Source organism: Lepisosteus platostomus, chromosome 9 (assembly GCF_059453375.1).
Source record: "Lepisosteus platostomus isolate fLepPlt1 chromosome 9, fLepPlt1.hap1, whole genome shotgun sequence".
NCBI classification, from domain to species: Eukaryota; Metazoa; Chordata; class Actinopteri; order Semionotiformes; family Lepisosteidae; genus Lepisosteus; species Lepisosteus platostomus.
The window spans coordinates 32,151,281-32,164,580 of record NC_142619.1 but is presented as its reverse complement, the minus strand read 5'-3'; the positions used below and the strand labels follow the sequence as shown (position 1 = coordinate 32,164,580).

Here is a 13,300-nt window from a genome sequence, read left to right as displayed (position 1 = left end):
AAATATTGGCATTTTGGAAAGATACTGTGAGTCAGCCTGAAAAGGGCGAATAGATGACCATTATTTCCTTTGAGAAGCAACACTAGGCAGGATTAGCCCCCTGTGGTGATAAAGTAATGATATTCAGGCTTGCTTTAAAACTCCGAACTTGGTGCTTTTATTATACAAGAGAAAAAAGAGAATAGCTAGAGGGCATGCTTAATTCAACAGCCATGTGCCATCATTTCCAGTGTAACAGGTGCCTGGCAAAAAAGTATGTTAGTCTGTTTTTACAATACAGGAATCAACTCATTTTCTAAAAAAAAAATACTTCGCTCTTCAACTACACAACTAATTCATGCATTCTTAACAGGAACACACGAGTAAAGGTGATGCTTTTACAAAGGCAGTAGATGACTTTGCTACTACTGCAAGTGAGCAAAGTCAGAAACATGTTAAAGCAGATTTATTTAGCCAAGACTTTAGGCCTTCTGTGAAATGTAATTTACAGTATACAGTATATAAGAGAGCAGCAGTGGAGAATTAAGGACAGGGTTTCCATATTGTCTTACTTAGACAATCAGTTTCTTTTAGTTTTCAATCCATCTTAGCTCCTGATTATTTAAAGCTTTAAATCAATTGATAAATTGTTGACATAATTTTAATAAAAAATACTGGGAATTGCAAATTACATAGAACAATTAATTCTGGAGCCTTTAAGTATTAAGAAATTAATATTAATATTATTAAGAAACTGGAAACAATTTTGTTATTTTCAAATCTATATTCTTTCAGACAGTCATTTAATTAAGATAATGAGAAATCTTTTCAAGATTGTTGGGTCAAGAGGACGGGTCAGTGAAAGCCCTGATCTAAGGACACTGAAAGAACTTCATCTCAGGGGATGGGAGAATTTGTGTTATACAGTATGTAATTAATCACAAGGGTGAGAGTTTTCTGCTATTCCCAGTAAAAAAAAAATCATAAAGGTTATTGTAAGGGACAGATCAAATCCTTTAACACCTAGTTCATTACGAAAATGCTGCACAGGGTCCATCACAGGCTTGACATTATCATTTTCTTTGTTTCCATTGTCTGCTACATCCACAATCACCTTTTCACACCACCACAAACATCTGGCCTTCATGCAGCCTCTGTGTCTGTGTTAGTTTCTAAACCCAAGGACAGTCTGAGCAGTCAGTGAGCACTGCAGGCTATTTGTTTCTCACCCACAGAATGTGTACAAAGTCAGTTGAAAAAAAAGTGTCAGTGAGGGATTGCTTTATATCTAGAACTGTGAAAGATTAGCTTCAAATTGTGTTTCTACCTATAAAATAAGAAAATAACATATTGAAAGAATTTATAGGAAGTCTGAAGTAAATGGAACAACAGTGTGGGAGGCAGAACTCCTACATAATTTGAGATTCATAAGAATAACTGTTCTAGAAACAATACTGTATAATTTCTTATGGATGGATAAATAGGTATGGAATCTGCAAAAACAAGGTTATACCAAGAGTACTTAACACTTTCATTTAATTAAAATACCGTCATAGAATAGCTGGACATTGTATATTTTTGTTGCTATTACAAATATTACAACATAGCTTCTTGAAAGAAACAAAGTGTAACAGAGAGTAACAGAGCTTGAGTTGTATTAGAATGTTTACAACGTAAACATTGTGGATTCTTTCAGTTTTTGAGCAATGCTTTAATACCAGCATTTCATACAGTAAATGTTAATTGTGTGGAAAAGCTGTGAGATACTGCAGTGTATTTGCATGCTTGGTTTTGTGTTTAATATTGTTTCTTGCTGTATCAATACAGGTTGCTTTATAATTAAATTATGAGGGTGTCACTGCAGGCTTACAGTGTTTGGATCTTAGGTTCATTTTGGGGCTGGACACCTTTTGTATGGAGTTTCCATCTTATTCTGTGGTCAGATGGGTTTTCTCTTGTCTCCAGTTTCCTCCCACCTTCCAAAAATCTATCTTAATCGGTGTCTCTAAATTGCTGCTGTGTGTGTCTCTTGTGATGGACAGGTGTCTCACCCAGAGTGTCTTCCCAACTTCTACCTGTGCTTCTTGGATAGTGTTTGGAATAGCAGGAATAAGCAGTTTTCTGCTAATGGATGGATGAATAGGTATAACATCTAAACCTGTATCACAGCTGACAGAGAATATACTGAGTAGTAGAGATACAGTAACTGAGAAGTGATTATTAACAGATAAGGAGTGTCATGGTGGTGCCTTGCTTCACTAGGGCCCGGGGTTCAACCCCTGGGGTGCTGTCTGTGTGATGGTTGTATGTTCTCCCCATGTTCGTGGGTTTTCTTCTGGGTGCGCCAGTTTGCCCCCACAGTCCAGAGACATATTGGTAGATTCATTGACTAAAGTGGCTCTAGTGTGAGTTTGTGCATGTTTGTGTGTGCCCTACATTTGACTGGCATCCCGTGAAGGGTGTATCCAGCTTTGTGCCCGTTGCCCATTGCCAGGATAGGTTCCGGGTCGTCTGTAATCCTGTATTAGATGAAATGGTTACATGGATTAACAGATAATAGAAACAAGATATAAGTAATTATAAACATAATATAATCTATTAATACATTATTGTTGATGGATTACACATTAATCCAATTATCACACAATGTTAGTAGTTATAGCATACACTGTTATTTGAAATAATTCAAGCTTTGTTAAATAAAGTACATAATACTATAATAAACTTTATTTTAAGAATAAGATTGTCTTGTTAATTCTAATGTTTTATATCCTTTAATACCATAATTTAAAGATATTTAAAGATTGTTACTGTTTGCTTAGAATGGAACACTACACTGCAGTATTTCCAGTATTAGCACAAAATACTATGTGTTGCTGTTAGTGATACATTTTTTTTACCTGTTGTCATAATTTAGATCCATAAACTGTTAATCCCTAAATTGTTTAGCAAACAATTTGTACAGTGGGAGTAGCTAGAGACACTTGAGTTGGAGGCGTTCATTGGAGTTACAATGCATTGCCAGGCCTCTTAACGGACAGGACAGGCTTGTGGAAGAATGATTTCTGCTTTGTGTGACATTTGTATTTTGTTTCTACATTAGTGGTTTAATTTTGATTAACAGCCAAAAAAGTATAACAGTGAATTATAATTTTGCATTAAGTATTTTAGAATATTGGTCAGCTATTTTGTATTGTGTTTAGTGTTATGCATGAAGTACTACACATTTTCTGCATCTGTGGTATTTTATATATTGTCATTATTTGTGCACAAGTTCACTGAAGCATTATTCAAGAATATCATGCACTACAAAATCCCCAGTCGACAGCAGTTCTTTCAGCAGGCCACCCCCAATGATTGTGGTCACCTTTACTGTACAATATATTTGTGATAACTTCACTAAAGTGTTTTTATTTCCACCATTAGCATTATTTACACGCTACATTTATGAAGCATAATTGGGAAAGGGCTTATTCAGAGGGCATTTGAGTTACAGTAGTTTGCCTGCCTGTGATGCAAAGGCATTACTGAAAACTCTTATCACTGTTGTTTACTGTCAAATGTGTCTGATTTCATCTAACGGGAATAGCTGGAGGGAGCAGGGCTTCATAGTATCAGAATATACAGGATTGTAATCGGACCCGAACGGAAGCACAAATTCTATAACAACCTATCACAAACAACTTCCTCGGGGTGACAACAAGCCGAGAGAGTAGTATGGCAAAGCTGAGTGCTTTCGCAAGACTTACTGACCAGAACTAATGCCATTTCTATTTGCCATATTGATCTTGTCATCTCCTATAACAGCACTGCTCAGCAGATTATGTAAGAAGCTATCCACAAAATAGTTGCCTTGTTCTGATGTCAAATCAAAACAAGTGGTATTTACAGTACAACAGATTTTTCACCTCTAACTCTTTACCTGCGACATAGTTTTCTATAGATTTCAGAAGCTTATTTCAATGTTATGAAGCCTGTCACACTGACATTCTCACTGGTTTCATTTGTACCTGTGAAAAGCAGTTCTATCTTTCAAGACAGGTTGGCTTTCTTGTTTACAATGAAATTGTAATTGGCTTATTATTGGAGGAAAAAGATTTAAAAAATAGCTGGGTTTTAATTGGGAGACCTACAATTTTCAGTAACAATTTGTGTTGTTACAATTAGAGTTAAATATTATATACAGAATTAATATACTTTTAATACCAAAATTAGTCAATAAAAATACATAAATCCTACTTTAAAAAAATACATCCTTTCTTTGATTTTTTTTATAAAAGCATCTGCCCATTGTTGTTCAGAAAAAAAAAATTCAATCTAGAGAAAATAATGTATGGTCTTAGCTAATGAATCTTTTTATTTTAATTTCCAGGCCACTGTGTCTTTTCTAGTCCGTATCAGAGATGGCAACATTATCGTGATGTCTTTGGAGCCTACAGACCTAACTGAAAATGCAGTGACCTATGTGGTAAAGGTCACTGGAGAGACCAAGCCTTATTTCCTTGAGTTTAAGAATCTCAGCGACGCATTGCCTGCTCCTGTAGTCTTTAATGCCAGCTACCACGGCCTCTGCTATGTCATGACCCTCATGATGAAGAACACCAAGGTGGAATTAAAACCGGTCAAGTCTGTCACTGTCCTGACAAGTGAGTAAAGCTAGATGATTTGATTACTTGTCACTGTGTCTATTTCTATTCAGCAGCAAAAAAATTAATTTGACGGGTCTGTTAATTTCCAGTCTGTTCTATCACCCATTTTCAGGCTTCATTCATAAAAGGGTATAATGCGATTAGACGTGTGCCAGCCAAAGATAAGGAATGCGTAATGAAACGCTGTATTCACAAATCAAACTACAAAAATAGGTATCTGAAAGACTTACTGGCACATGCATGAACAGTACACCATGTATAAATGTGCATGTGCTGAATGTGTGAAAATCACAAAAATGTATTCAAATACTGTGGAAAGATAAAAAGTAATAACAGTAACAATACACAAAAAGTATGAAAAAACCTTCTAGCTATAAGCATCACCCAACTTCCATGCATATTTGCATTGTTACACATCTGGTGTAATGAGCTGAAATCCTTATAAATAGCTGCCATGCAGAGCACGAGTAGGCACTCATTTTCAGTAGAGAACGTTGCAGTTATCATAGGAAAGGTCCAAAGCCCGAAGGACAAAAGTACCCAGAATCAGCACTTCCTGGATTGTCGGAGGAAAATACAGGCTTCTGTATCTACAGTATATGTATCCTCACAAGAGACACAGGCAGAGCAGAAATACAGTAATGGAACTACAGTATAAAGCAGAACCACTTGATTTACCAACAGTCTCACTTTGACAACTGTGCCTGCTTTTAAGCTGTGCGGACCTGCAACATTGTGACATTTCCTTTTTTAGTTCTCTGGCCTTTGAATATTTGCACATGCTATCCTTCTTACATTCCTGCTATATTCTCGATTATCACTATTTTTTATAGTCAGTGGCACGTAAGTACAGTACAGTGTTATTTCTTTTTAAAGTCTTCACAAAAGCACTGGAGACAAAAGTGAGAACAATGACAAAATATGAATTAGTAAAAAGTCTATGAAAATTAACCAGGCATTACAGGTCATGTATCTCTCATCCTAGCGTTAATCCCGCATCAGCATGGTCCGCTTGTCGGCACGCCCGTCTCCATTTGGTGGTTTGAACCAAATCTTTGAGCTGACGTTGCCTATAATGCGTCCGAGAATACTCCAATCGGCGCGTCGCTCCGCCTGCCGTCGGAGTGGGGGAGGAGGGGGAGGAGAACAAAGTAATGAAGCCAATTCATAGAGGGGGATTATTAGGAGACATAGGAAATTTGGCCAGGATGCCGGGGTTACACCCCTACTCTTTTCGAGAAACACCCTGGGAATTTTAATGACCACAGAGAGTCAGGACCTCGGTTTTACGTCTCATCCGAAAGATGGCGCTTGTTTACAGTATAGTGTCCCCGTCACTATACTGGGGCATTAGGACCCACATGGACCGCAGGGTGAGCTCCCCCTGCTGGCCTTACTAACACCTCTTCCAGCAGCAACCTTAGTTTTTCCCAGGAGGTCTATTACAGGTCATGTAAAAAAAAGTGTAATATAAAATACTGTATTCATTGGTTATGAAAATATTACGATTTTGTCAATAAATTGATAATACCACCTTGATTATTAATAAAATACCAACAAAACATTACATATTAATTAACAGTGTTGAAAAATTAATTTACATGTTATTTTTTCATGCATTCTTTGCCTTTTTAACCTGTGCACTTATGCTAGGTTTCCATTAGAGTAGCGTGTTTTATTTAAAGTTTTTCCTCATTCATTGTCACTGTCAGAGATGAGTCTAAAAATAATTTATTTATACTAAAAAGAATAATTTAAAATTCCACATTTAAAGAAGAATGTTTCCTTAATGCCGCTTATATATTGTTTTATTATTTTAATAGCTATCACATGTATTAGATTGGGTTGGGAGTTCATCATCAACCAACATTTTTAATGTTTAATCTATTGTTTCCTAGACCCTCTTCCAGTGAACAGTGTGTCTATTCATGACTATCAGCCCTCCCCTGAGACTAGCGTAGTCTTTGAGATCAAGTGTGCAGAGAAATACAATGTTTTTACAAGAGTAAACATAAGTTACTTGGAAGGAAGAGAGCAGCGCTCCATGCTGTACAAAGGTATGTCACACTGTTTGCATGTTTTTCTTTGTTTGAATCTACAGATAACAATAAGCAGTGAAAGAACCTGAAAGATACAACCAAGACAATATCATTTATTGGGCTTATTCAGATAATTGTATGCAATAGTAAGAATTCTGTTATTCAAACCATTTCCTTATAAGTATTTTACATTTTACAGTAGATGAATTATTTAATGCTGAGATATATGAATAACTTACTTTGTATTTTAATAACTGAATGGTATATAAAAATTAATAAGGTATTTTATGGTTATTCCAGATTTTTTTAGGGGAAAAACAATTTTCAAGCACTGGCTGCCTGGAATGTGCTACAGCAACATAACTTTCCAGCTGATGTCTGAAGCCACTGTCAACAAGACCACCCTTGTTCAATACAGTGGTGTGGGTCACGAACCCAAACAGCACAGAACAGGTACTCTGGATTTCACCTGTTTGGGAGTTTTTACTGTAGTTTTTTTTATTAATATTTCAACTTAATATTTCCTTGTCATACTAGACTTTTTTTCACTGAACATATAGAAAAGTAGATATTAGAGGTTCTATTTAAACGTAGAACTATAGGCTTTATTCTAAGACATCTTTACCTTTCTTCCCTTTTCACCTTCCTATCAGACACAACTCTCCACACACACTCTCTGCTGATTCTCCTTAAGAGTTCCCAGCCAAAACTGTTAAGTTAGCATGGCTAGAACTCGAATATCTCCATATAAATATCCACAATCAATACCAGAAGCTTACAATAAAAGATCATTTATTAATTGTTATTCAGCATCATGATACCTTCTTACCCTATCGTTTTCTAGATCCCGGTACCCTTATTGTGTTGCATGTGAGAAGCAGTGAAACATTTCTCTAAAACAAAACTTCAAATGCATTCAAACATAAATACATTAAAAAATAAAACATTGCTAATATTTACAGATCTTATGCTGTACATTACTAAGAATTTTAATTTTTCCAGAACATTTTGATGCTCTGTTGAATATGTGATTTTACACAGTGTTTTATGTGCATGAAATCCCATGGAGAGTGAGATGGAGATGACAGATATGTTTTGTATTATTGTTGGTAGATGTTCTGTTGTAACCACTTGGAGATTTGTAAATGAGCCTTTATATATAAAGTGTTTCCACATGCCTGTCAGGGTATAAACATTAACAAACCATTTTGTCAGGTAGGAAGACAGTTCCAGTGCCTGCAAATTGCTGTTAATGGGACTCGCACATTTCTCAAAATTGACCACTGCAAATGTGAGACTTTCCCCAAATGCAAATTGATTTTCCGAATGAGCTGCAATTACAGTAATGTATGATGCATCAGTAAAGTTTTCTACTCCCAAAACAAGTTGTGCTACAATTTGTACTGTATGTCAGAATCTTGACAGTAATCCATTATACATACTAATGCAACATAAAGCATAGGTGCAGTACACATTGATATTCAGTGTTCTTGCTCTTTAAATTTGATCAGTTCTTTTATGTGTGTGTATTACACAATTGTTTCCAAACCTTGAATGGAATTTTTCATGTCCTTGAGATTTGATTTTTTTTCAATAACTGATAAAATAGTAAATATTTTATACTGTTTGAAGTTTACATATCTGTCTCTGTCTTCATAATTAAGACAGATATAGATATTAACATCCAGAAATCGTTGTTGACTTGTACACAAAATACATAAAAGAAAAGCCCCAGATTTATTTTCTTCTGATTATTTTTTTTCTTATTTTATTGAATTTCTAAACATAATATGACGAGAACAACATAAAAAATTATACCTCTACAATTAAACACACCGAGAGTGTGTTTAATTGTGTTTAATCCCATTTTTTATCTCAGATAAGTAGTTCTTCTGCACGCACGCCACTGATTTTAAATTAATCTGTGAATTTGGAGGTCCATAGTAAATCAAGTACAGTATACTGCGCAGTTCAGTTTGGGTTAGTTGTTTGTGTCTGATCCAAAGAGTTTCTGATACTTTTGACTTATCCATGTTATGCTCTTGTGCCTGAATGTACGTTTTGATATATGCAGCTATATGTCCACCTCTTCTACAGTATCTTTCTTGTCACTCTGGAATGCTGTGTATCTTCAGAAGCTGTATTTGTTATCATGTTAGCCATGTTTCAGTAGCTCCCATTACCTCATATTCACCTGATAATGCAGTAGTTTCTATTAATTGTATTTTGTTGCCAATATTCCTGGTATTTAAATATACTGTAGGTGTTTAATTACCATGGGGCTTGGATATTTCTCCTTGGGATTCTCTTTTTGGCTCTATTCTCTTATTATCTTTCATGTACATTTTCTTTGGTTTCTACCCTCTTCCATCATCAAGTGTTTTAGAATTGCTCTGATTCTTGCCTTAAACCTTTCGGTGCCCTTCTTGTTCAATCATAATCCATTACATCTGTACAGATAACCTTATTATAGAGAGGATTCCAGTGGCCAAAAATGCTAGAGCTTTCTCCAGCACACCATTCCTCAGCAATGTGTTATATTTATGGTTTAATAAGAGCTTGCAGATGGTAAAAAACTTTAAATCTCTCAAACTGCTGTGCAAGGGGAGCCTTATTACCGCTTCTGTAGTGAATGTTTGCTGACAGAAGGCAAAGGAGGTGAGGGAGTGCGGGGAATGAGGATATTAGGAAGGCACATTTGACGTTTATTTCATCATTAATTACTTGTCACTGACAGGCATTTGAGAAGTGTAGTACTTTTCAAAAACATTTGAGAAGTCTAGTGAAAAGTGTACACTGTGTCATGTTCAGGCTGATCGCAGTTAGCTACCGTCTTATATTTGCTCCTTGTGTCTCTCTTGCAGTACCAAATCCCCCCAACAATGTCACCCTGCAGATAGTGCAGTTTGGCAGGGGTAGCCTGTCAGAAAGGGCTCACAGCAGATCTCACACCAGGAAAGTCAGGGAAGAGGTCAGACTGCTGGAGGAGGAAGAACAAGATGAAAACAAGGAGGAGCTTATGAGAGACGATGAGATTGACACCAGCCAGCGGCCCCGTAACCTTACACAGAACCTGAATGATTCCTACAGTTGGGTGGACTATAGCTACAGTAATGGTACAGACTATGAAACCACCACTCAACCCTACTGGCCACGTGTGGGTACAACAGCCTCCAGTGATGAGGATGAGTTTGTCAACGAGGTGGTACCGGAGTACGATGATCAGAATGAGCTGGGCTCTGCTGGGGACTTGCCCTTACCCTTTATACCCTCGGTCAGACTCCCCCCCCTGCTACTGGAGCTCCACTGGCTGCCCCCTCACCCTCCCACTGCTTTTGATGGCTTCAACATCTCCATCTACAGGGATGGTATGTTTGTGTCCACACTGTGATATGACAGTTTTCAGAGATCGTCCAATTTAACAAAATATATGAAAAAGACAAAAACTTATGAAACTGCACTTGACGTAGTGTGAGAGGATGCAATGTTACTGGGCATCCTGAAATCACATTTGTTGTTCTTTTGTGTGGTGACATCACCTACTGTACACTGTAAAAGAAAAAAAATAATTATGGTTAGATAAGTATTAAAGAGGTTAATGTTTTGGACACAAAATTGATGGTTGCCCTGACTTCTATAAATATGACATCATAGTTTGTTTCTATAAGTCCAATATTCAATATGTTATTATATTCACAAATTAGATATTTTGCTCCTGCAGGAAATTCTACAGAAATGGCTACTGTAGATGAAAACGTTCATGAGTTTTTTGCTGAGTTGACAGAACCTGGGACATATGTAGTCTCTGTCACGACATTCAGCTCATCTGGAGACTGTGAACCCCGGGAAAGCACAAGTCACAACAGCTTCACTTTTTATCTCAGTAAGTTGTCTTTTACACATATGCTAGCCACTGCTATAAACAATAGTCTAGCTCCTTTTACAAGTTTTTAAAGGACATAAGTTCAGAAGTCCTAATTACTTGGAGTTCATTTTTTTGTTAATTTGTTCACTTTTAGTTCCTTTTTATATTTTACTTAATTGAAAGCCAATAATTATTTCAAGTATAAAAATTAATCAACTGAGAAGCATTTAAAATTAAAATATATATACTGTACATACCAATTTGAAAAATTTGTTGGACTTCTGTGCAGTACTATAACAAATATCATTATCTTTGAGTTGAAGTAAAGCAGTCAATATTTTGTTTTATGGCTAGATGCAATTAAAAAATTTGGGATTGATTTGCTAATAGAGTGATTAGATTATGACTGAGTAATATTACCTGGATACATTTCATTTTTTGTTTAAGATATAATTTAAAATGTACACAGTAACTTATAAAACCTCCAATTTACATCACAGAAAATACTAAATTTCCAGGTTTGTGCAGCGCCATATTCTGCGTTTCAGAATGAGACATCAAATCTGTGACATGAAGCGGCCCTGTTACATTGTAAGCAAGCAGGCTTGTGAATACATCTCTTTCAATCCCATAGAAATATTGCTCTCGATTTTGAAACAGTTTTGCCAACAAATACTACTTACTTGTTAACCGCATGCAGATCACTTTGGAAACTTTCTGCCATGAAACGTCTGCTGCACAACCTGTACTTCTTCACTCGTACATCCCATTACATTATTCATATTATTACAGTTCCAAGTGAGCAGGAAGGGCTGCTTCATGTGGCCATTCTCGCCTATTCTCACTCTCACCTGTGGTGAGACCAGGAGTTGAGACATCATGGTGACTTGGTGACATGGTGGTGGAACTTTTTCAAAGTTCGCCATTTTGTGCTTAATTCAGAACTTGTAAACTTTTTGACATGTCAATGAATTTATTTTTTTACCGAGATTCAATAACCGGAAAGAAACTTTGACTACAGTTCCCCTTAAACCAAAAAATAATTTAATACATTCAATAGCACACTGTGTGCAGCATATCAGTGTACTGTATCTTATCTTGTAGGTCCTAATGGTGAGTGGTTTGAAGAGTTGAAAGAGAAGCCTCAGGATATCAATGTGAGGATACTAAGTTCCAGCGCAGCTGAGGTATCCTGGGTTCCATCCGCAGAGAGCCACAACACCACCCTGGTGACAGTGATCTCACTCACTTGCCACAAGCCCAACCTGAACCAGAGGATGGAGAGCAGATACTGCAGTGAAGTAAGCACAGCTCCCAGTCAGGTATCTCTTCAGCGCTAGCAGTACAGCCAGCCACCTCATACTGTACATACAATACAGTATAGTAGTGTATTATTGTATTTTGAAAAATATCTCAAAAGGAAACATTGTCAATCTGTTCAGTGTAATTAACAAATGGATTGCTGATACTATATTTCACATAAGTACCACAAATATTGGAATCTTAGCTACTTAGAAGTTGTAATGTTACAGTATTATAAACTTATGATGCAGAGGTATTAATTTTACATATCATTTTATACTAGAATAGGAAAGAATAGTAAAGAAACTGTATAATATGCCACTATTAAATGCTCCTAACACCATGGGGCTTGTCTTTGCTAGAGTGATACATAGTTTTCTTCACCAGTAACAAGTTATGGCTTGCTTGGCTGACTATGGCTAACTGGTCACTGGAGAGCATAGAGAGCGTTGACTCCACCCTGCTCCAGGTACCATGGGACTCACTGTGGTGCCTTCACCCTTCAGCCCTCCATGTAAGGGGTCTATCTCATTTGTGCCTGATGTGGCAAAGCAGATCTCTTTGCTTTGGAGGAGTCCGAGATCTAGACGACCCACTAGGCAGCTCCAGTGGCTTCCCTGTCAGTCTTCAGGAGAGAGTCTTGTCACCGCTATTGACCTCAGGAGCTCTGGGTAACAAAGTTGCAGCAGACTTTGGATCCTGTAGATTCTAGCAGTGCCCGCTTGAGGAAGATTGTTACTGGATTTGGATTTCCATCTGTTAAGCCAGCATTTGTCCTGGATATTGCTTCTGCAAAATGTGTCCATGTTCTCCACGCACTTTCTTTATCTGCATTTTTTTGGTGACGACTAGAGTGTCACCACATCCAGAAGATTCCTCCCAAAGCTCAAAGCTGAGAGCGCAGTTCATTCTCCCATAGAAGGAGAATATTTGGAAAACAATGGAACAAGTAATAGGTTTATTCCATGCTGAAAAAAAGAAGAAAGAGAACACAACGTTTCGGCCGTGGAGCCTTCTTCAGGTGCTCACACCTGAAGAAGGCTCCACGGACGAAACGTTGTGTTCTCTTTCTTCTTTTTTTCAGCATGGAATAAACCTATTACTTGTTCCTTTGCAGCCTACGCATGCTGACGCAGCTACCCACCTGAACTACTTTGGAAAACAATTATTACTGTATATGCTTTTTAATTTTACCAATGTATTAAGACAAACCATTTTGGAATAATATTCAGCAATTTGAGAAGTGTATCAAAACCAACAAGACAGTTACAGTATTTGTTTATTTAAAATAACACTGCATTATTGGCAATATGGGTTTGAAACATTTTTTTTATTCAGACTCATATATGACTTCTCATTGTATTTTACATACATGTGCATGGAACTTTACAGATCTATGTAAAACTGCAATATGAGCTACAATATCTCACTTGTTAATCAACTATAAACTCTGAAATGTTTGTGAT

General features: G+C 36.8%; 1 protein-coding gene across 4 annotated transcripts in view; it reads left to right on the top strand.

The window, feature by feature from the left end:
• The window catches only part of ptpro (protein tyrosine phosphatase receptor type O), a 65,456-nt gene that overhangs the window by 14,281 nt on the left and 37,875 nt on the right, over positions 1–13,300 (top strand). For 2 of the 4 annotated variants that reach the window (XM_088644744.1, XM_088644742.1), the window contains exons 2-7: positions 4,352–4,625; positions 6,527–6,685; positions 6,968–7,120; positions 9,532–10,035; positions 10,389–10,550; positions 11,637–11,833. In XM_088644744.1, the coding sequence (XP_088500870.1) occupies positions 4,352–4,625; positions 6,527–6,685; positions 6,968–7,120; positions 9,532–10,035; positions 10,389–10,550; positions 11,637–11,833 (1,449 nt within the window). Of the gene's footprint in view, positions 1–4,351; positions 4,626–6,526; positions 6,686–6,967; positions 7,121–9,531; positions 10,036–10,388; positions 10,551–11,636; positions 11,855–13,300 lie in introns of all 4 variants that reach the window. The other 2 variants (XM_088644743.1, XM_088644741.1) reach the window with 1 other exon arrangement.